This window comes from Salmo salar, chromosome 15 (assembly GCF_965601325.2).
Source record: "Salmo salar chromosome 15, fSalSal1, whole genome shotgun sequence".
NCBI lineage: Eukaryota > Metazoa > Chordata > Actinopteri > Salmoniformes > Salmonidae > Salmo > Salmo salar.
The window spans coordinates 56,219,201-56,243,693 of record NC_138305.1 but is presented as its reverse complement, the minus strand read 5'-3'; the positions used below and the strand labels follow the sequence as shown (position 1 = coordinate 56,243,693).

General features: G+C 43.8%; 1 protein-coding gene across 1 annotated transcript in view; it reads right to left on the bottom strand.

The window, feature by feature from the left end:
* Nucleotides 1-2,196: 2,196 nt before the first annotated feature.
* The window catches only part of LOC106571584 (kinesin-like protein KIF26B), a 35,495-nt gene continuing 13,198 nt past the window's right edge, over nt 2,197-24,493 (bottom strand). Inside the window, exons 8-15 of the mRNA XM_082961489.1 lie at nt 22,028-22,281; nt 16,157-16,358; nt 15,369-15,525; nt 15,027-15,186; nt 11,318-14,774; nt 7,801-7,970; nt 6,092-6,242; nt 2,197-5,721 (exon numbers count right to left, since the gene is read on the bottom strand). Coding sequence (XP_082817615.1) covers nt 5,522-5,721; nt 6,092-6,242; nt 7,801-7,970; nt 11,318-14,774; nt 15,027-15,186; nt 15,369-15,525; nt 16,157-16,358; nt 22,028-22,281 — 4,751 coding nt within the window. The 3' untranslated portion in view covers nt 2,197-5,521. The remainder of the gene's footprint in view (nt 5,722-6,091; nt 6,243-7,800; nt 7,971-11,317; nt 14,775-15,026; nt 15,187-15,368; nt 15,526-16,156; nt 16,359-22,027; nt 22,282-24,493) is intronic.

The window sequence follows — 24,493 nt, the reverse complement described above, 5'->3', positions numbered from 1 at the left end:
CAGTTTTCCACGTTGATTCAAAGTCATCACATTGACTATTGTTTTTTTTAAACCAGTTTTTGCCCAGTGAGATATGTCACTCTGGTTGTTGGAGCTATTTGTTATATGGGGAACCTGGGCTGCATCGAGGTGTATTTGTTCCTGTCGATGAACGTTCCATTCTCACAGGCACCTGGGCCTGTTTGGGGATGTGATTTGAATCAAAATCCACTTCCTGCAATGGAATATTTTTGTTGTTTTGTTTAAATACCCCATACAGTAGGTGGCAGCAATACACCAATAGTTGTAGTCTGCCATAAAACCTTAAATAAGAAGAAAAAGGAGGAGAAGGTGCATTTGTGAGTGAGTGCCTACCCAACCTCTGACCGCACTTCACTGGCTGGTAAATGTGGTTTATTGCCCATGCCCAGTAGTTACACAATGTGGAACAGTAGACTATTGGGTAAAAGGTATCTCCTTAGAAACAGATGTTTTCAAATATCTATTGGAGAGCTTTGGTATCATTCTCATGGAAAGCTTATTCAATATCTGACACTTGATGTTGTTGCACTGGTGTGTCAGTAAGGTACTGTATCTGAGTCAGTGTTCTTTTCAGTGGCATGTAGCATGTACACCTTGGTGGGGCAAACTCACCCAATTCTTTTTATGCATGCCAGCAAAGCCACTACACAACACAACACTAAACAATACATTAATTTCACTATAGCAGTGACAAACGGTACCCACATACTGTTAAGGCCTACATAAATCTGTCCCAACAGCAGAGCTTTCTTTTCAGCACCAAGGAGTGAATCCTTACCACTGTTACACCTGGCTATCAGCAGACCCTTGTCTGGCAGCGAAATAGTTCATTCAACCTCATTTACTGCTTTTATAAAAAAACATAGCTGATATGGCTGACTTGCTTAAACAAATGTGGTTTCTGCTGACAATTGAGACGTACAAAATATGACATAAGGGAACGATGAGCGGATAAGAGGCAATCCGTAAGTTTGATTATTACATTAATGAGCGAGTTAAGACTGATGTAGTCAGTTTAACTATTTGTTTAGCACTATTGAAACGTACAGCAACAGGATTCAAAACATTGGCCGTTCTTACAGTGTACTCCCTGCACACCAAGTCAGAATGTAGGATAAGTAAAGGGGGCATATAAGCATACAATGAAAGCTACAATATTAATATTTTATTATAACATTTCTTTAAAACAGGCTATAGGCTACGTGTGTACAACCAAGTCAGAACAGTAGGCTAAGTTATGAGGGGGAAAGTGACCAAATTATTAGGGTGAGGCACATGGGCTACTAACAGTTTACTACACAACATACACTTAGTATTACTTTCTTAGCTACAGTATTCATATCTCTCTGGCATATTACATAATTTATGCAGCAGTATACAAGACATTTTTAGACTCACCTTGTTGTGCTGTGCTCACTTGAACAGGAAGATGGTGCGGCGGTCCTTCTTGTGGGCATATTTTGTCATAAAGCTTTGTCATCAAAGTCTGGCATTCTCTGGATTTATGGTTCTTTCAAGACAACTGAGAACTCTGACAAAAACAAGGTTGAAATATGATGACATCAGTGATCTTCAGGTCGGAGCTCTAGAAAGAGGCCAGAGTTCCTGATTTACAATTCCGAGTTGGATGACCGTTTAAAACATATTTTCCCAGTCGGAGCTCGTTTTTCCCCAAGATCCCAGTTGTCTTGAACTCACTGAAGTCTGAGATTTCCCAGTTCAGAGTTTCCAGTTCTTTTGAATGCGGCAGAAGTCATGCTAGATTGACAGCATGGCCAATGTATTCAACCTTTTCTGGCCCATGGTGTTGAATGTTTATCCTTTTAAGCTTGGGAAGAGACCCTTAAACCCAGACTTGGACCACTGAATAGCAGGCTAGTGATTGCTTTGCAACGCTTGCAGTTAGACACTGATTCCTTCTAAACCACTCATTGTTGAATCTGCGATTTCTAACTTGTTGTGTAATGTTTATGTCCAATGGCCGATGAGCACCGATACATTTTATCTGTAATTTCTCTCATATGACAAGGATAGAAAAAGATTTGCCAGTAGAATGTCGACGTGATTCATGATGATGACTGCTTGTCTAGCTTGATAGCTAAGATTTTGAAAGTATGATGACATGGTAAGTCCAATCAAAGCTACGGTAGATATAACGTGATTTGACGTCATTTTATCTGTAGCCAATGACCTTGAGCCTTCTTGGATGGGCACTTCTAATGTAACTCTGCGGCAGCACTCAAGGGGCTTGAAGTTTAGAGCTCGCCTCGTCAATTTTGTGGTGACGTAGTGTCCCCATGAGTGACAGAACACTGAGCCAATCACGGCGCAACTAGAGAAGATGACCAACCCCTACGCTCCTTATTTTCCGCTGGCAGCCCCCACCACCACAGAAAGCACTGAGCTAGGCTGAAACACCTGCATTTTGGAGCTGCCTTACTCAAGAAAGCAAAAAAGAGACCATGTTTGTATTATTATTTTTTACATTGTTTGCAAACTGATATGTGACAGGTATTAATGCCAAAATAACATGCAAAACAGGCAACAACAAAAAATATATGTATTTAGCTAAACAGGTGAGGCTCAGAACAGATGGCCCCACCTGCCCTGAATGACGGGTCGCCACTGGTTCTTCTAGCCTACTCCCATATGCTTGATACATCTGATAGTCCTCAGGGCCCTCTGTCCCATGTACAATTGATTATTTAAAAAGATGTACAGTATAGCCTTTGTGCATATGTAGACAATATTTCTAAAGTTGGTCATTCAAAGTCTGAAATCCAACAGACACAGTGGGTTCATAGAAAGATACGTTGAGAATTCTTTGTGACAAAGTGGTGACGCGTCAAACACCAGGCAGACCCACAGCTTAGTAATATTTACCCTTTGAATTCCCTCTTCCTGTCTGCCCTTTCTAAATGTGAAAAAAAGATTTGTCCTGTTTACATCTGCATTGTTATCTTTGGGATGATTTGTAATGAGTCCTAAATGACTGTGAAGTAGAGCAGAAAGAGGGATATGCTGGAATGGGGAGCGATCCAGGGAGTGTGTGTGTGTAATGAGTCTGACTTTTCGAAGTGAACTCCGGCTGACTGCGCGTCCTCGTTAACTTCCCACTAGAAAACATTTGTTGCGACGTCCACTAATGGCTAAGCTGCTGCAACATATAACAATAATGTGGCTTAAGCTTAACATCTTGCAATTGACTCAAATAGACTGTTAAACCCTGTAGATATGAAAGGAACATATACACTCAGTTTAACCAATGTAGTAATTGCATCGTCTTCTGATAGACTAGGTGGAATTTTTTTGCCATACTGCTTGGACCTATTCAGTCTTTTCAGATCCACGGGACAGACGGAGTGCATGGGGGAGCCTGGTCCCAGATCTGTTTGTGCAGTCTTGCCAACTCCTTCCAGATCACAGGAGGTTGGAGGCACCTTCATTAGGGAGGACAGGCTTGTGGTAATGACTGGAGCGGAATTAGTGGAATGGTATCAAATACAGAAAACACATTGTTTCCAGGTGTTTGATGCCATTACATTTGCTCCGTTCCGGCCATTATTATGAGCCGTTCTCTCCTCAGCAGCCGCCACTGTTACAGATTAAACCGATGTTGGACCAAGCTAGTCTAGGGAGGTAGGAGCTAGAGCTCTGTTTGGGATGCAGTGTTACTGTTGTTCTCTGTGGTAGTGTTTTGTCACCCTTCTTAAACTACTGTTTAAAACAGTGTACTCTGTGTTGGCATTAATAACAACACAAGCCAAGCCTCCAGCTCTCACACGAAGTCATTAGACTCGGGTGAACGAACAACCACTTTAGGACAGTTTATCCTTTGTCATTGAAGTTAAAGGATACAGTAGGGGGCTACATAGCAATACCATAATAAATACAGAGAAATATGAGACGTAGCTTATAAAGAGTTGACATACAACATGCTGATACTGTAAATAGGATTCATAAAACAGACATCATGGAGTGTGTGTGTGTGTGTGTGTGTGTGTGTGTGTGTGTGTGTGTGTGTGTGTGTGTGTGTGTGTGTGTGAGAGAGAGTGTATGTTAAAAATGTAACACTCATATGCGTTAGATAAGTATTCACCCCCTGACTAAATACATGTTAGAAACAACTTTGGCAGTGATTACAAAGGTGAGTCAGCTTGGCTTCGTCTCTACGAGCTTTGCACACCTGAATTGTGCAATATTTTCCCATTATTCTTTTCAAAATTATTCAAGCTCTGTCAAGGTTTTGGGGTCATGGCTACACAGCAAAGGTTTTATCCTGAAAAAGTCCCTAGTCTTTGCCGATGTCAAGTATACCCGGGCGATACCATGATGCAGCCAACACTGTGCTTAAAAATAAGGAGGCAGGTACTCAGTAATGTGTTGTGTTGGATTTGCCCCAAACATAAGGCTTTGCATATAGGCCAAAAGTGTATTCCTTTAAAATCACCAATGGCCTCATGGTGATATCCCTGAGCAGTTTCATTCCTGTCCTGCAGCTCAATTCAGAAGGACGACTGTATCTTTGATGTGTCTGCGTGTTTTAATAGATAATCCACAGCATAATTATTAACTTGACCATGCTTAAAGAGATACTCAATGTCTGATTTGTTATTGTTACCCATCTACCAATCACTACCCTTCTTTACGAGGCTTTTGAAAAGCTTGCTGGACTTTGTAGTTGAATCTGTGCTTGAAATTCAATACTTGACTGAGTGACCTTACAGATGTTGTATGTATGGGGGACAGAGGAAGGGGTAGTAAGTAGCCTTACCTTGTGCGAGACGAAACACCTCATAGGGCAGGACCCTATCTTCTGTTTCTATAGCGTGAAGCCACTGAGTTGGTACAGAGGAAGGGGTAGTCATTAAAAAATCATGCCATTTCCTCTTTCGCACATAGTGAGTCCATGTATCTTATGTGATTTGTTGTGCCAAATTTGACTACTGAACTAATTTATGCTTGCCTAAACAAAGGGGTGAATACTTATGCAACTATATTTCAGTTATTTAATTTGTATTCATTTGTAAACATTTGCAGTATTTTCTTTTCACTTTGACATTATGGATTATTTTGTGTAAATCAATTAAATCCATTTCGATCCCACTTTGTAATGTAACAAAATGTGAAAAAATTCAAGGGGGTGAGTACTTCTGATACCCACTGTAACGGTGAATATTGACCTGTATCGTGTGTCAGAAGAACATACACCATTTCGGAGTGAGAGTTCTCTGTGGTATTCAGAGATGTTGATTCCACTCCCTCTTATTCAGGAGAAGTCAACACTGAGTGATACTTCTCACTACTTTTAGGGAGTTGAAATACAAATACCTGTGTATGTTTTCAAGTGGAATTCAGATAAGCATAAAAAGACGGTGGTATTCCATTAATGGCCTCCTCTCTCTCCCTCTCTCTCTCTCTCTCTGTACATCTCTTTTTCTCTTTCTTTGTAAATCTCTCTCTTTGTACATCTATTAACAACAATGGGAACAAAATGACACTAAATTCCCATGAATCCTTGCTGCTGTTCCGTCCGGCGGCGTCTCCGCGCTTGCCGGCACTTGGTGGCGACGTCGAAGCACGTGACCATCATGACGTTGGCCTTGCAGAGGTTGACCTTGCTCTCCAGCCTTGCCGTGACCACCTCTAACGCTTCCAGGTGTTCCAGAGAGTCAACCTCAAACGTCTGCCACAGGTCAACTACACAAACACAACACAGTGATCAGTGATGACTGGCCACCAAATTAGCATTATCAAAAACTGGCTATTTTAGCTAGCCATCATCTTAATATAACATGAACTACAGAGGCCTCTCAGGATCAACATTAGCCACATAACACCCTTACAAATACACCAGACAAGGACATGAGATAAGAAGAGAGACAATCAGGGAAGGGAATATCTTATTATACCGGTTCTATGGCAATACCAAGACTCCATGCAATGGTTGCTATTGCATTGGTCAATAATGAAAAGATGATTGTTCACACCTTGTAGTGTAAGTCCAGTTGCTTAGAGAAATAAACTGACTAGTTAATGATTTACTGATTACTCTATAGTAAACACTCACACTCTTGGTTCCATTTCCCTGGCTCCAGCATGAGATTCTGTTTGGCCAGCACCAGCTCTCTCTTCAGGCTGTTGTACTTGGCTCTCACCTCTTTGATCCTCTGCTGACGGTGCTCCAGGAACTTGAGTTTGGCACTGAAGCAGGCTATTCCCTGTTAACAACAACACAGCCAAGGACAATGAGAGCTTCAGCTACACATCCGTTTACACAGAGAAAAGCCTCTTCAGAACACCAAGCCTCATATTATGGATGCAAATACCAAATGGCACTCTATTCCCTAAATATCGTAATACTTTTGACCAAAGCCCTATGGGAATGGGGTGCCATTTGGGACATGTCCTCTGACTATACCTTAGAGATCAGAAATTAGCCAATTTTCATAGGCTAGTGCATAGTGTATATGTATTGTATTCAAATACAAAAGTATATACAAAAACATTTTTTTAATCGAGCACACATCCATGCAATCTTCATAGACAAACATTGGCTGTAGAATGGCTCGTACTGAAGAGCTCAGTGACTTTCGACATGGCACCATCATAGGATGCCACCTTTCCAACAAGTTAATTTCTGCCCTGTTATTGTGAAGTGGAAACGTCTAGGAGCAACAACGGCTCAGCCGTAAAGTGGTAGGCCACACAAGCTCACAAAATGGGACAGCCGAGTCCTGAAGTGTGTAAAAATCATCTGTCCTTGGTTGCAACACTCACTACCGAGTGAGAGTTCAAAACTACCTCTGGAAGCAACATCATAACAATAACTGTTCGTTGGGAGCTTCATTAAATGGGTTTCCATGGCCAAGCAGCCGCACACAAGCCTAAGATCACAATGCACAACGCCAAGCTTCGGCTGGAGTGGTGTAAAGCTCACCGACATTGGACTCTGGAGCAGTGGAAACGAGTTCTCTGGAGTGATGAATTACACTTCACCATCTGCCAATCTGGGTTTGGTGGATGCCAGGAGAACGCTACCTGCCCGAATGCATAGTGCCAACGGTAAAGTTTGGTGGAGGAAGAATAATGGTCTGGGGCTGTTTTTCATGTTTCGGACTAGGCCCCTTAGTTCTAGTGAAGGGAAATCTTAACGCTTCAGCATACAATGACATTCTAGACGATACTGTGCTTCCAACTTTGTGGCAACTGTTTGGGGAAGGCCCTTTCCTGTTTCAGCATGACAATGCCCCTGTGCAAAAAGCAAGATCAATACAGAAATGGTTTGTCAAGATCACTGTGGAAGAACTTGACTGCACTACACAGAGCCCTGACCTCAACTCCATCGAACACCTTTGGGATGAATTGGAACACAGACTGTGCCCAACCTCACTAATGCTCTTGTGGTTGAGTGGAAGCAAGTCTCCGCAGCAATGTTCCAACATCTAGTGGAAAGCCTTCCCAGAAGAGTAGAGTCTGTTATAGCAGCAATGGGGAGACCAATTCCATATTAATGCCCATGATTTTGGAATGAGATGTTCGACAAGCGGTTGTCCACATACTTTTGGTAATGTAGTGTATGTATGTACTGTGCATGGACTTTATACATGCAATGCATTGTACGCTTGCATTGCAAGTTTGCCATTGTTCTTGAGTTGTGTTTGGCTATTTATGTGTTTGTACACAAACTCAAGAATAGCCCTGATTTCTCCTGATGAACTAAAGTAAACATGTATCCAAGCCTATCCTAAAACACCCACTGACATCTTGTCCCCTCACCTGTTTGCCTGCTCCTCCTCTCCTCTGCAGCCTCTCCACGTCATCTATCTCATAGACCTTGATGTCGTAGGCCTCTGAGATGCCCCTGTCTACCCAGCGAGACCTGGGCCCACTGGCAGACCTCCTCAGAGATTGGCACGTGTTATTGGACAGATGCCGCGGGTGTGAACCTACAGGTCAGATGAAATGGAATAAGATAGTGTAGAGTGGTGCAGAGCAGTGTAGTGTAGAGTAGTATAGAGTAGTGTAGAGTAGATTAGTGTAGAGTAGTGTAGTGTAGTGTAGTGTAGTGTAGAGTAGTGTAGAGTAGAGTAGAGTAGAGTAGAGTGGAGTAATTCAGAGCTCAGTTGGTAGAGCATGGTGTTTGCAACGCCAGGGTTGTGGGTTCGATTCCCACGGGGGGCCAGCACAGAAAAAAAAATGTATGAAATTGTATGAAATGTATGCATTCACTACTGTAAGTCGCTCTGGATAAGAGCATCTGCTAAATGACTAAAATGTAAATGTAAAATGCATGAGACTGTAATGGAACATTTTGTCTTGTGAAGAGACAGCCTTGAAAATGTTAATCTTGTTTTAGTCATAAATAATCCTTGGTTCCTGCCTGTGCTTGGTAAAGATATGATGGGGGGGCAACATGACCCCCTCCTTAGGATCATGTGGCAGAATGCCCAGAATATGTTCTACAAGTTAAGATAGGAGACGGTGCCAGACACATGCCGGCACCAACCCTATGAACGTGTCTAACGGGACTGCCCCGGCAGAGCTCCTGATAGACGTTCACTATGGTGCATCAAGTTTGTTGGAACCTCTCCAGTTAACTGTTAATAAACAATGATTCATTTAAGATTGACTTTGAGTGTCCCTTTGTAGAATTTCCATGACAATTTGGCGTCAACGAACAGAATGATTGATTCTGCCTGTGGTGCTTTCCAGTGGGGGTCTGCGAGGAAAACTGCTGGCACATTTTATGAAGTGCGAGGGAAATTCTCGTCTGACCAAAAAAGGATGAGACCCGCCCAGACCCTTACTGTGAGCTGCCCAGGAGGAGACACATCATTTGCAAACAATTGAGGGACTCAGCAACTGATTTAAGTAAGTCAATTTAAATTAATTTGTATAAAAATAGGAAAGAATTATAATAAAACCAATTAAAGTAAACATAAAAATGGAGGAAGGTACCCCCAGTCCTAAGTCAAGTAATAGCCCGAAGTGAATGTGGATGTGAGTTGTGTGAGTGTAATGAATGTGGATGTGAAAGTTTTGTGAGTGTGGAAAGTATTAAGCTGATTGAAACTGGGATAATAACACGATTGAAATTTGGAAATTAAGAAATATTATTGGATTTGTAGCCTTAAGTTTAGTTAACAGAAAATCATGTTCAACATTCATCGGTTCTATTTAAAGTTTTATTGGTTAGGGATAAGTCAAGTCTCGTACCTTTACCAAAAGTGGATATACGGCAATCTTTGTCTGAGACTCTATTTCTCAGACCCTTTAGACAGTCATACAATGCGTTAACCTTATCTTAATCAAATGATCCATAAAGGGACCACTCTGAATATTTCTCAGAATAGTTTTTACACCACTTATGTACGTCTACGTGTGGGTGTGCAAGTCGTATATTATTATTATTTTTCTCCATTGTTACTTTATCAAATATCTTGTAACCCATTAAACTCTTCATATGTTACTTTATCTCTAGTAATCCATTATACTTTTCTTCACCAATTCCTCCTTTAGACTAGTCTTCTAATCATACAGATGTTTAGATATTTACACCAGTTGTTCTATTTAACAGCATATTCAGGAATAGTACTTTCTCCTTTCATATCTCTCACATGCACAGATTCCCTATTCAATACAGATCAACATACATGCCTACAGACATCCACACCGCTCATATGCATGTTCAACGACTCTAAATAACACCTTGTGCTATTATCAGTGGTTCTCAGACCACGAGACTATCGATACACACGTGCTATTCTAAAGGACAGGGGCGGCTCAGGTGAGAGAAATCGGGACATTATCAAGGGCGGCTTCAGGTGAGAGAAATTGGGACATTATCAAGGGCCAGCCAAATGCTAGACCGAGAGTGCCGGGAGGGAGGGGGGGGGGGGGGTCAACCATGCCAGTAATTGATTTAGGCTTACCCAAAATGGTTTATTTGGGGTATCAGGTTGATTATGGAGGTCTGCACACTGTGAAATTTAGAGTACTTTAGACTAGAAATGCATTGAGTTACCGATCTGTCATTAACATGCCACTCGCGACAAAAGCTTCAGCTGAAATGTTATTGCCAGAATTGTGTAATGAAGCATGTGTAACAAAGGTCTTAAGCCATGGTTTTGCAAGTTGGATTGTACAACCCAGAATGGAGGGTTTGAAAGTGTCTGTGGTTTTATGTGTTGATTTTGTTTACTTACTACTTTGATTGTAGATTTTAGCTTTAGTATGATGATTATGAATGAAATTAGATTCACTCCCGTTAATTTCAGTATAACCTTTATTTTGATTTATTATAATTAAGCATTTCGATATAGAAGCTAAAATCTAATGCTTACCTTAAAATGTAATGATTATTAAGAGGATGGAATGTGATGGAACATTTTATCTTGTGAAGAGACAGCCTTCAAAATGTTCATCTCGTCTTAGTGTCATAAATAATCCTCGGTTCCTGCCTGTGCTTGGTAAAGATAGGAAGGGTGGGCGACATGATCCCCTCCTTAGGACCATCTGGCAGAACACCCAGAGTATGTTCTATAAGTTAAGATAGGAGATGGTGCCAGACACATGCCAGAACCAACCCTATGAACTATACCTATGTAACTTGTCTGTAACCAGTACATAAGAGATCTAACGGGACTGCCCTGGCAGAGCTCCTGACAGAAGTTCACTATGGTGCATCAAGTTTGTTGGATCTTCTCCAGTTAACTCTTCTCCAGACCTCCCTGTTAATAAACAATTATTCATTTCAGATTGACTTTGAGTGTCCCTGTGTAAAATTTCCACGACAAGACAAATACAAGCCCCACTAATATCTAGACTATTTTTACTTGACAATTCAAGCACTTTTCTCCTTGGGCTCATTTATTAAAGATGTGACCTAGACAAAGTCTTTGAACGCAAATAAGAGGACAGGAAATGCAATGAATAGTAATCTGTGCAATACCAATTAATTACATAAAAAGCCAATATTACTATAAAACGCATTACAATTTGTGAAAATGCACGTCGCACACATAGCTGTTCCTCACTTCGTTGCACATCAGTGTTTTTATTGTTGTTAACACAGAAGACCTTGTTCACCAAATCCGCATAGCTCATTCCTGCTATTTTAACACAACACAAAATGCAAAGCAGGAAACATGAATCACACACTTGTAACTACAGCGACTTACAATATGACCAGCGGGTAAAACTGGTTCAAATGCAGTCATTACCAGGTAATTTCAACCAGTTTTGTCCAGTTTTGCTCGCTGGCTGTGCATTCAATTAAGGAATTACCCAGATCAGATCTTACCGTTGCTGCTCCTCCTTTTGGGGTTCCTCTCACTTCGGGCCACACTGATCATAGAACAGCTCTTATCGCTGATAGAGTCTCTGTTGGAGGTAATGCTCCCTGTGGCTTCGCTGTCCCTAACCATGCTCTCATAGCCACTGCTCACCACGCTGTTCCTATTGGTCAATAATGCTGTCTTACCCATGGCCGGGGGCAGCTCCCCGCTCAACACACTAGTGACATCACTGGCGTGACCGCTGAGGTGGTTGGGCCTGCGAGGCGCTGTCACCTTGACATAGGGTGAGGGTACAGGGTGAACAGGATGAACCTCTCCCATGGATCTACAGGCAGCTCCAGCCGCTGCTGCCATCTTGTCTAGAACTAGTCCTCCGGAGGCCCCGCCAGAGGGGTAGGGCTCTCTGCCGATCTGGAGGAGCTCTGAGATGCGCCCGTTGATTACCCGGACGGGGGACTTTGCTACGAGGCGTGGTGGTAGGGTCTGGGGCGAGGGGGTCTGGTTTCGGCTTAGAGACTGGGTGGACCAGGTTGGACCATGCTCAGGGCTCTTCCCATCAGGGGACAGACTGGCGCTCCTGTTGATGGACTGACGGAACGCCTTGGGAGAGAAGCTGAGGTTCTTGGTACTGGGGATTGATATCCGGCGGACCTTAGGGCTGGTCATCATCAGTTTCCCCACCGCGGAGAGCTTAGATCGGCTGGTTCTGGGAGACTGGAGGGCTGTGGAGGTGGTGGTGTTGGGCTCAGTTATAAAGGTTGACCTATTGGTTTTGGGAGAATGGGCTGTGTAGGGGGTGTTTTTGTCAGACAAGGGAATGGACCTAGGGGCCCTCCTGGGGCTCCTGCTGGCCCGGGGTAGGGTGGGTTGGCTGGACTCCCCTTCCCAACTCCCTTTGGAGCCCTTGGAGCTCCCCATGGAGCTCACAGAGGATAGGCTACTGCCTCGGTCCAGAGGGTGGCACTCCAGTGGTATTCTACCTAAAGAGTTGGTCCTGCTAGCCAACTGCTCTAGTTTAGCACTGAAGAGCCTACTGCTTTCCTCTATGGGAGATTCCAGCTTACCGCTATCATGTCTAACACTCCAAGTGGATGGCATGGGCTCCAATGGTGAACTACTGGCTGTGCTGAGAGGACTGTTACTAGTTCTCTGTCTCTGCTGCTGCTCCAGGCTGTACTTCCGAGCTGGTGAGAAGGGGAGAGGGAGGCTCTCCCTGGCACAGGAGACGATCCCCTGCCTGGCTGAGGATGGCCTCTTCTCCAGGGTCACCCAGGGACTACCAGGGGTGGATGATGTAAAGTCTGGGGCTTTATGTTTATACTCCTCGCTCATTACATAGCTCTCCTGCTTGTTGATATTATGCCAGCCTCTTGGTAGACTGGCTGTTCTGTGGTGGGTAGCTGCAAGGTAACCAGGGATACCATTCTCTGGTGTATTCCTGCTCCTTTCACTACTGTCCCCTGGTGTCTTTGGAGTAATTAGGGAAGATGGAACAGGTAAGTCCCGGTCATAACAGGTTAGGGAACAGGTGGTGAACTCCCCTCCTCTGGGATAGCTCCTTTCTGCTTGGTTACCACTCCTCCCTCTGGCCCTATTCTCTAATGACATCATCTCATAGCAACCGGTCTCCTCCCAGGCATGTGTGTCACATGATGCAATACTATTAGTTTGACCTGGGAAAGGCATCAAAACGCTCTGGTTGGTATTCTTCTCGTGATTCCTCTCAGTAATATAGAACACACCTTCTGTCTCCATCGCCGTTTTACTTCCTGAACCTTTTAGATGATCTTTCTTCTCGGGTTCAGAATAAGCATCCGCTCGCGTGAAACGGGTGTTATAAACCCCTCGGCGATGACGAGACCCCTCCGCATCACTACTCCTACTGAGGTCAGCGAGCAAGGGGTTTATAAAGGAGGGCAAGACCCGGTTCTCCACCCTGGAGAGAGAAGACATGGCTTTGGGTTTGGTGTTGACTTCCACAGCCATGGTGTTAGTGGTAGTAGCAGGATCCATGGCCTTGATAGTGGAACCTGTAGAATCTTCACTAATGTTACTGATAATCCTGATGGGAAGGGAACCCAGTACAGACCCTGAAGAAGCCTGGCCAGAGGAGGAGTGGGCATCCCTGATCCTGATGATGTTCCCCGCCCGGCCTCCTCTCTCCAGCGCCCCGCTGATGGTCACCTCCTCCACCATGGTGAACACCAGCTCATCCTGACCCGTCTGGTCCAATGGCTGCTGGACCATCACCGTGATGGTGGCCTTCATCTCCTTCAGGTCTGACTCTGTAGTAGGCAGCTGGGAAAGCTGGGGAAGGATCATCTCTCCTAGGAGAACACTGGTAGCCAAGGAGGAGGTGGTGGAGGATGAGGGGGAGAGGAGGGATGGAGAGAGAGAGGGGGATATCGGAGTGCTCTTCCCTGCCGGAGAGGTCCTGGTCTGGTGTTGCAGCAAGCCAGACCTCCCTGGGTATCCAACTGGCTCCAGAGACAGGGGAAGAAGAGACAGAGGAAGAGGAGGATGAGAGCTTGGCACAGGGCTGATCTGAGTATAGATTTCACTGTGCTGTGGCAGAAAGCTGTACTCAAGGGGGTTGCCTTGGTTCTGGCAGGCTGGATGTATACTGATAGAGCCACAGGGGTTTGGTTGGTCCTCTTTGGAGCTGGCTGCACTTCCCTCCTCACAGTCATACAGACCAGAGTCCTCTCTCTGAAAACTGTTGACCAGAAGACTGCCATCTGTCACCAGGCTCTCTTTCTCACCCACAATGGAAAGCTCACAACACTTCACCTTCATATTCAGTAGTTTCAAGAAGGAGGTATTTTCCTCAGTCTCAGTTCTGCCTGAGCCATCTTGGGGTACTGGAGGGGACTCGATCACGGCAGAAGGTTCTTTTAACGATGACTTGTTAACTGTTTCGCTGCCGTCGATGCACCCGAGTCGCTCCTGCAGCTCTGCGAACGTGTCACACTTAAGACTTAAGTTCCTCTCACATTGGCCCACTTCTGCTGTATTCTGAGGAAGTTGTTCTTGGATGATGCTCTCATTCTTCTTCTTCTCTCCCTGCAGTCTAGGCATGATGTTTAGAAGGTGCTGCAGTAGCTCTTTCTTTAGAGCAGAAAGCTCAGCGTCCTCCGATTCCGCTTCAGCCTTATTCTGGTGTAGAGCGTGGATGATGGGGGTAAACTCCGGCTGGCCCTGGCCCTGCTGGGTCAGCTCTGCACTGGGCTGCTGGACCGAGCCATCGGGGTTGACGTGGATGACCGTGTCACAGGACTGGTCTGTGCTGGAGTGGTCATCCAGCAGATCACCACCGAGCCTGAGCTTGGGCAGGTCACTGAGGTCAGAGTCCACAGCATTGGTAGAGTGAAACGCTCTGAGAGAGAAAGGACTACTCCCTCCACTCCTCTCTCTACTCAGGCTTCTACCACTGGGAGAGCAGGATGTTGAATGCTGAGAGAGAGAGAGAGAGAGAGAGAGAGAGAGAGAGAGAGAGTGAGAGAGAGAGAGAGAGAGAGAGAGAGAGAGAGAGAGGTCAAAGTTAGTGATACTTTTTTGCCTCGTCACAAACAAAACAAATGCTACTAAACTGCTTAAATTGTTTACTAATAGTTAGGCCACCCAAGGTTCATTGAATAACACTTTTAACATCATTCTTGGCACCAAGAATGTAATGGTAAGTAATCTATAATTCAGTAGACATACGTTTGCCTTCTTCTGCGTCCTGCGAATGCGTGAGGCAATTTGGACAGTGGAGAGTGTCTCTGGGAAGTGTTCTGTTGAGTCAGTCACATGGGCCAGCACGGTCGTATGACAGTTAATATTTCCCAAAGACTCCTGTAGCAGCATGGTCACTTTACTGTCTCTGTGGTGAGCACAAAGTACAACCATCCTCATCATCACCATCATACATTATACATAACACGTACCATACAATTAGATTACATACCAGTATTAAAGACTCAATTTCATGATCTACTGCTTGAATCAATTGTTTCCTTCTGTTCCATTGCAATGCAATCAAATTGAAAGTCTCTAGTATCTAACCTGTTGGGGATGTTTTTGTTTCCATTGTTGAGTAGGGCCAGTATAACACTGCCCAGTTCAGACTCAGGACGTCCAGTTCTGCTGTCACTGGTTCTACTGGTCCCCTTTATACTGTTAGCCAGGTCTATCATGATCAACCTGCTATGACCCCCTGGTACTGATAGAGGAAGAGAAGAGAAGAGAAGAGAAGAGAAGAGAAGAGAAGAGAAGAGAAGAGAAGAGAAGAGAAGAGAAGAGAAGAGAAGAGAAGAGAAGAGAAGAGAAGAGAAGAGAAGAGAAGAGAAGAGAAGAGAAGAGAAGAGAAGAGAAGAGAAGAGAAGGAGAGAATTCACTAGAGGAAATGAAGGGGGGGAACTAAAATCATCAGAGAGAATAGTTGAGAATAGAGCAAAGAAAATAATAAAATAAATCCAAGGTATTCCAAGTATTCTTAGAAAACAAATTAGGTACAGTTTATTCAGTCAGCCGTATGCAAATTAAGTCTCCAGATATTAGCTTGATAGCTTACTCACGAGTCCGTATGGTGACACATACAGTGCAAGCTACGTACAGGTCACTGACCAATAAGAAGGAAAAAATACGAACAAAAATAAAGAGCGTACAGACATTTTTACTGTCAGTCTTGACAAAGTACTCTGACTGAAACGTGGGCACAATAAGCAATGTGCATAGGTAATAACCTTATTTCCTACATACCATAGATATAGGGCCCATAGATATCTCTATCTGATCTATGTACGGAATAGCATGCCAGAGTTATCTTTTCTACAATGTACAGAAATAGCAACCTTTGCCGCTGCCCTCTGTGAGCTGCTGTTGGACGTGCAGAGTAAAAAACATATGGGAGCTGGAGGAGGACGATAGTGTGGTGATGTCACTGCGATCTCCACTCGTCGGGCCGCCGGCACGGTGGCGCGATGCGATGGCTGCATCCAGCAGGAAGGCAGCTCTCTCGGCGTTGGGGGCAGATACCACACTGTGGTGCCGAAGCTGCATTAGAGGAAGACAGCATGTTTTACTTTATATTATATTTTATCATATTTTTTTATTTTATTTTCATGACAGAACATAGATAATGTATGTAGAGAGGGATAAAGGGGGGATAGAGGTACAATGGCACAGAGGGGGAAAGGGGGACTCCGGGACAGACACCGGCACAGCAAGGCATGAATATAATACGACATGTTGTTCAATGTGACAATGCCAATGTAAGTTTGTAACTGGGATTATGCACTGTAATTAAGTTAAGTCCCACTTCCCTGGCTCTTCTGACAATGCATCTGAATAAGGAATTAACTAGTGTTTTCTAATTCCTGACTGTGGTAGTACCAAACAAAACAAAGTAATTATATACAGTGCCTTCAGAAAGTATTAACACCCCCTGACTTTTGCCACATTTTGTTGTGTTACAGTCTGAATTTAAAATGGATTAAATTGCTACTTTGTTTCACTGCCTACACACAATACCCCATAAAGTCAAAGTGGAATTGAAAAAAAAAAGAAATTGCGTTTTTCGACATTTTTACAAATTTATTAAAAATTAAAGGCTGAAATGGCTTGAGTCAATAAGTATTCAACCCCTTTGTTATGGCAAGCCGAAATAAGTTCCGGAGTAAACATTTGCTTAACAAGTCACATAATAAGTTGCATGGACTCGCTCTGTGTGCAACAATAGTGTTTCACAAGGTTTTTGAATGAGTACCTCATCTCTATACCCCACACATACAATTATCTAAGGTCCATCAGTCGAGCGGTGAATTTCAATCACAGATTCAACCACAAAGACCAGGGAGGTTTTCCAATGCCTCATTAAGAGCCAGCAGCATACCACCCTGCTTATCTCTGAAGCTAAGCAGTGCTGGTCCTGGTCAGTCTCTGGATGGGAGACCAGATGCTGCTAGAAGTGGTGTTGGAGGGCCAGTAGGAGCCACTCTTTCCTTTGGTCTAATAAATAAATATCCCAGGGCAGTGATTGGGGGCATTACCTTGTGTAGGATTCTGTCTTTTGGATGGGATGTTAAATAGGTGTGCTGACTTTGTGGTCACTAACAATCCCACTAGACTTATCGTAAGAGTAGGGGTGTTAACTCTGATGTCCTACCTACATTCCTAATCAGGCCCTCATACTGTCACCTAATCATCCCCAGCTTACAATTGGCTCATTCCTCTCCCCTGTAACTACTCCCCAGGCTGTGAATGAGTTTTCAGTCAACTTACCTGGTAAAAAAAGAAGGGCACCTATTGGTAGATGGGTAAACGTTTAAAAAGCAGATGTTGAATATCCCCTTGAGCATGGTGAAGTTATTAATTTTACTTTGGATGGTGTATCAATACACCCAGTCACTACAAAGATACAGGCGTCCTTCATAACTAAGTTGCTGGAGAGGAAGGATATCGCTCAGGGATATCACCATGAGGCCAGTGGCGACCTGTCATTCAGGGCAGAGCTCCCAATTCTTAGCTAAAATAAATCAATAATTAATTTATACATTGCCTCAGTGTACTGTCACTCATAAGGGCGCTACGTCACCGCCAAATCTAAGGGTAAAGCAAAACAATTCAAGCCCCTTGGGTACTGCCATAGAAGTGCCCATCCAAGAAGGCTCAAGGTCATTGGCCACAGATACAATTACTTCAAATCCCATTATATCTACAGTAGCTTTGATCGGACTGATGTCAACATCATACTTTCAAAATCTTAGCTAGCAGTCATCATCATGAATCAAGTCGACAATCTACTGGCAAATCCTTTTTAATCCTTGTCATATGAAGAGAAATCGTGAAGAGAAATTATAGATAAAATGTATCGGTGCTCATTGGACAACAACAAGTTGGAAATCGCAAATTCAACAATGAGTGGTTTGGAAAGAATTAGTGGCTAACTGCAAGTATTGCAAAGCAATCACTAGCCTGCTATTCAGTGGAGTGGCTGTGTGATCCAAGTTTGTGTTTAAAGGTCTCTTTGCCAAGCTTTAATGATAAACATTCAACATTGGCCATGCTGTCAATCCAGCAGGATTTTTGCCATGTTCAAAACAACTGTTAACTCAGAACTTGGAAATCTGACTTCAGTGAGCTCAAGACAACTGGGAACTTGGGAAAAAATGAGCTCCGACTGGGAAAATACGTTTTAAACGGTCATCCAACTCGGAACTGTAAATCAGGAACTCTGGCTTCTTTCTAGAGCTCCGACCTGAAGATCACTGATGTCAGTGATCTTCTGACATCACTGATGTCTTTAAAGCACCATAAATCCAGAGAATACCATACTTTCATGACAATGTTTTATCACGAAGGACCGCCGTGCCACCTTCCTATTCAAGGTGGGTCCTATGATTGAGTGTAGTCTGGCCCAGGAGTGTGAAGGTGAACGGAAAGGCTCTGGAGCAACGAACCGCCCTTGCTGTCTCTGCCTGGCCGGTTCCCCTCTCTCCACTGGGATTCTCTGCCTCTAACCCTATTACAGGGGCTGAGTCACTGGCTTATTGGTGTTCTTCCATGCCGTCCCTAGGAGGGGTTGAGTGGGTTGAGTCACTGACGTGGTCTTCCTGTCTGGGTTGACGCCCCCCTTGGGTTGTGCCGTGGCGGAGATCTTTGTGGGCTATACTCGGCCTTGTCTCAGGATGGTAAGTTGGTGGTTGAAGATATCCCTCTAGTGGTGTGGGGGCTGTGCTTTGGCAAAGTGGGGGGGGGGGTATTTCCTTCCTGTTTGGCCCTGTCTGGGGGTATCATCGGATGGGGCCACAGTGTCTCCTGACCCCTCCTGTCTCAGCCTCCAGTATTTATGCTGCAGTAGTTTATGTGTCGAGGGGCTAGGGTTAGTCTGTTATATCTGGAGTATTTCTCCTGTCTTATCCGGTGTCCTGTGTGAATTTAAGTATGCTCTCTCTAATTCTCTCTTTCTCTCTCTTTCTTTCTTTCTCTCTCTCGGAGGACCTGAGCCCTAGGACCATGCCTCAGGACTACCTGACATGATGACTCCTTGCTGTTCCCAGTCCACCTGGCCGTGCTGCTGCTCCAGTTTCAACTGTTCTGCCTGCGGCTATGGAACCCTGACCTGTTCACCGGACGTGCTACCTGTCCCAGACTTGCTGTTTTCAACTCTCTAGAGACAGCAGGAGCGGTAGAGATACTCTCAATGATTGGCTATGAAAAGCCAACTGACATTTACTCTTGAGGTGCTGACTTGTTGCACCCTCGACAACTACTGTGATTATTATTATTTGACCATGCTGGTATTTATGAACATTTGAACATCTAGGCCATGTTCTGTTATAATCTCCACCCGGCACAGCCAGAAGAGGACTGGCCACCCCTCATAGCCTGGTTCTGCTCTAGGTTTCTTCCTAGGTTTTGGCCTTTCTAGGGAGTTTTTCCTAGCCACCGTGCTTCTACATCTGCATTGCTTGCTGTTTGGGGTTTTAGGCTGGGTTTCTGTACAGCACTTTGAGATATCAGCTGATGTAAGATGGGCTATATAAATACATTTGATTTGAAGTCAGCACAGCACAACAAGGTGTCCAAAAATGTATTGTATGCTGCTGCATAAATTATGTAATATGCCAGAGAGATGTGTACTGTTGCTAAGTGTATGTTGTGTAGTAAACTGTTAGTAGCCCATGTGCCTCACCCTAATAATTTGGTCTATTTTCCCCTCTTAATTTTGCCTACTATTCTGACTTGGTGGTGCACATGTCGCCTATAACCTGTTTTAGAGAAATGTAATCAATGAATATTGTAAGAGCTTTCATTGTCTGCTTATATGCCCCCTTCATTTATCCTATGGTTCTGACTTGGTGTACAGGGAAAACACTGTAAGAACGGCCCATGTTCTGAATTTTTAAAGGGCTGCTTCGCTGCCAGACAAGGCTCTGTTGATAGCCATGTGTAGCAGTGGTAAGGTTTTGGGACTGCTGTTGGGACTCTGCTGTTGGGACAGCTTTATGTAGTTCCTAACAGTTTGTGGGCACCGTTTGTTACTGTTATAGTGCAATTAAAGTATTGTTTAGCGTTGTGTTGTGGCTTTGCTGGCACGCATTCCCAAAACATTAGTTTGCCCAACCAAGATTTACATGCTAAAATAGCCACTGCATGAGGCGAATGGTGACTTTAAAACAGTTACAGAGTTTAATGGCTGTGATAGGAGAAAACAAAGTATGGATCAACAACGTTGTAGTTACTCCACAATACTAACCTAAATGACGGAGTGAAAAGAAGGAAGGCTGTACAGAATAAAAATATTCCAAAACATGCATTCTGTTTGCAATAAGGCACTAAAGTAAAACTGCAACAACAACAAAAACATTTTTTTTACTTCATTTCCTGAATATAAAGCGTTATACTTGGGGCAAATCCAACACTCTTCATAATTTCAAGCATGGTGGTGTCACGGCTGTCGTAAGGAGAAGCGGACCAAAGTGCAGCGTGTGTGTCGTTCCACATTTTATTTACACTGTGAAACTATGCGAAACACAAACATAAACTAAAGAACAAAACAACAAACCGTGACGCAGAGTTGAAACATACACTACTCAATAAACAATCTCCCACAAACCCAGGTGGAAAAAAAACCCTACTTAAGTATGATCTCCAATTAGAGACAACGAGGACCAGCTGCCTCTAATTGGAGAATATCCCAAACAAAACCCCAACATAGAAATACAAAACTAGACCCTGACAACATAGAAATAGAAAACAAGAAAAAAAACGTTCACGCCCTGACCTACTCTACCATAGAAAATAACATCTTTCTATGGTCAGGACGTGACAGGTGGTGGCTGCATTATGTTATGGGTATGCTTGTCATCGGCAAGGACTAGGGAATTTTTGAGGATAAAAATAAACGGAATAGAGCTAAGCACAGAAAAACCTGGCTCAGTCTGCTTTCCAACAGACACTGGGAAACATTCAGCTTTTAGCAGGAAAATAACCTAAAACACAAGGCCAAATATACACTGGAGTTCCTTACCAAGACGACATTGAATGTTCCTGAGTGGCCTAGTTATAGTTTTGACTTTAATTGGCTTGAAAATCTATGGCAAGACTTGAAAATGGCTGTTGAGAAATGATCAACAACTTACTTGTCAAAGCTTGAGAAATTTTAAAAGAACAATGTGCAAATATTGTACAATCCAGATGTACAAAGCTCTTAAAGACTTACCCAGAAAGACTCACATCTGTAATCGCTGCCAAAAGTTATTCTGACGTATTGACACAGGGGTGTGAATACTTATATAAATGAGATATTTCCGTATTTAATTTTAAATCAATTTTAAATCAATTTCTAACATTTTTAAAAACATCTTTTCAGTTTGTCATTATGGGGTACTGTGTGTAGATGGGTGAGAAAAAGATCAGTTTAATTCCTTTGTTATTCAGGTTGTAACCCAACAAAATGTGGAATAAGTCAAGGGTTATGAATACTTTCTGAAGGAACTGTAAGATACCCTTAGAGTGACATGACACCTTAGTGACATATGTGTATTTCTGTGTTCTTAAGACCTGGGACTTCATTAAGAAACTGTTCTTATGCAGAGATTTCACACCAATGCTGCACATAGAGAAATTCAATAGAGAGCTAACAAAGAATCAAGTCTGTTCTATAAACGTTACACATTTCTGAACCGTCCACAACAATAAGACCCTGTATCATTATTTACCTGCATTCCATAGATGGGGTCCTCAAAGAGATAATGGTCTGCTGATGTGCTGTCCTGGAGGCTGCCTGACAGTAAGTCCCTGAGGGTCTCGTCCTCCCCACAGACCTCCATAGCGGACACAGACACAGCCAGGCTGGCCCCAGTCCTCTCCCTCCTCCTCCTCTCTGTGTGACTGTAGAACCAGGAGATGGCACACGGGATGACCCCTAAACTCTGGCTGCTGCTATCACTACCCATCATGGTGTGGGACTTCCCTGTTAACCACAGTAATAAGGCACACACAACACAGTCAGTTTGGGTGCTCTGTTTGTGTGTGTCTGCGTGTGCATGTCTGTGTGCGAAAGTGCGTGCAAACCTGTGTTTGTGTGTGTGTGTGTGTGTGTGTGTGTGTGTGTGTGCGTGTGCGTGTGCGTGTGCGTGTGTGTGTGTGTGTGTGTGTGTGGTGTGTGTGTGTGTGCGTGTGCGTGTGCGTGTGCGTGTGTGTGTGTGCGTGTGTGTGTGTGTGTGCGTGTGTGTGTGAGAGGAAGAGAGAGAAAGAGACAGAGCATCTTGGTAAACAGCTTGCGGGTAGGGGGGGGGCTTCAGAGTTGGTTTAATGCACTGCTTGTTAAGACAGACATTATCTAATTACACAAACCACAACGCGCTCATTGAAAGTGTCAGTATTTACAGTACATGTCCCCATTGTAGGGTTAACTTGGAGGACAGAGGGGATGGAAAGGGCAGATTTCCCCCCAAATTAAGGTTCTAACGACACAGTTTTAATGGTCCACACCCAAAACACTGTCAAAATACCATCTTCTGAAATAGAAGTTATTTAAGCAATAAGGCTCAAGGTGGCTCAAGGGCTGTATCCAGGCATTCCGCATTGTGTCGTACATAAGAACAGCCCTTAGCCGGGGTATATTGGCCATATATACCGCAATCCCCCGAGGTGCCTTATTGCTATTATAAACTCTTTATCAACGTAATTGTCATACCCGTGCTATACGGTCTGATGTATCAGGGCTTTTAGCCAATCAGCATTCAGGGCTTGAACCACCCAGTTTATAATACAGAACATATATCCTCCCTTTTAATAATGAATTTATTGATAATACCGGATTGGATTTACATACGGCACTTTACATTGTATGCCACTGCCAGTTACTAGCAGACACTTTTATCTTCCTCCAATAAGCTCTTTGAAAAAAGATGCCACTTAGTACCAAAAAGGGTTCTTCCCTGACCCCCACAAGGAACCCTTTCAAAACCCTTTTTATAGAGCATACCAATGTGTAGAAGCCACCTAAGTGATCCAGTATAGAGGAGGGAGGGAGGGAGGGAGGGAGGGGAGGGAGGGAGGGAGGGAGGGAGGGACTTTTGTCCCGTATTACAGTACCGTAACTCCAGTGATCCGTGTCCTAGGTTTACTCACTCTAATCCAAATGCTAATTGAATTAGGGTAAGAGAATTGGTTTTGTCCAATTAAAGGCGAACCAGCCTGCCATCATTCATTCCAGAGGGCCATTCTATGGAGGGAGGGAGAGAGATTGATATCCCCTGGCAGCCGACCTGCCGCCGTCTACACCGCCAGACTAATTCAATCTGATTTACGGCCGGTGGCGTCATGTGTAGTAGAAAGGTATAGCTCCAAGGAGACACTGCCCTTACAGGAGAGAAAAGGGTTTTATGTATTTGTGTCACACAGACACAAAGCCTTTAGTAAAGCTAAGTGGATTCCATTTTCCTAATAGCAGAGCAGAGATCGTCTTACAGTCCATTTCGTTTTTAGTCCACCTCAGCTTGCTCATCCTGACTGACAAAATATTTGCGCCTTGTTGACATGTTTGGCAGGCAGAACGACGGCGGAAGAAGCTTAAAAACACTTGGGATGTATTATGGATGAATCTCCCACTTTTATTTATCGAAGAGGTGGAAAATGAATGCAATGGAAGATGGGATGAATAAAGGAGAGGACGGATGGAACACCTCCATGCCACCACAGCCCCCATAGGGAAAAGAGAGATGAAAGAGATGGATGCACCTCCCCTGCCATTGCACACAGGAAAAATATGAATTCAAGAGATATATAAAAGACATTGATGAAAGAGATAATAGCCACTCTCCTTATGAGGTTTGGTCTTCATGGCCACTTAAAACAATGCTACTTTCCTGATGAAAATAACATCATAGACCAGCATAGGCTGGTCATGCTGATCAACAGTAAGCATTTATGCTTTTGGCTAATGCTGGTTTTGCTGCTTAGCCTTCACTGTGTTTCTGCTGGTGCTTTCACTGTGTTTTCGTTGTAACCAGCCTTTGCTGTGTTTTTGCTGGTGACCAGCCTTCGCTGTGTCTTTGCTGGTGACCAGCATTTAGTACGTTTTTTCTGCTGACCAGCCTATGCTGGCTTGCAAAGTGATATTTAATTCCTATAGGAATCCAGCCAGAGTGGGGATGTCAAACAGCTGGAACTTTTATTTA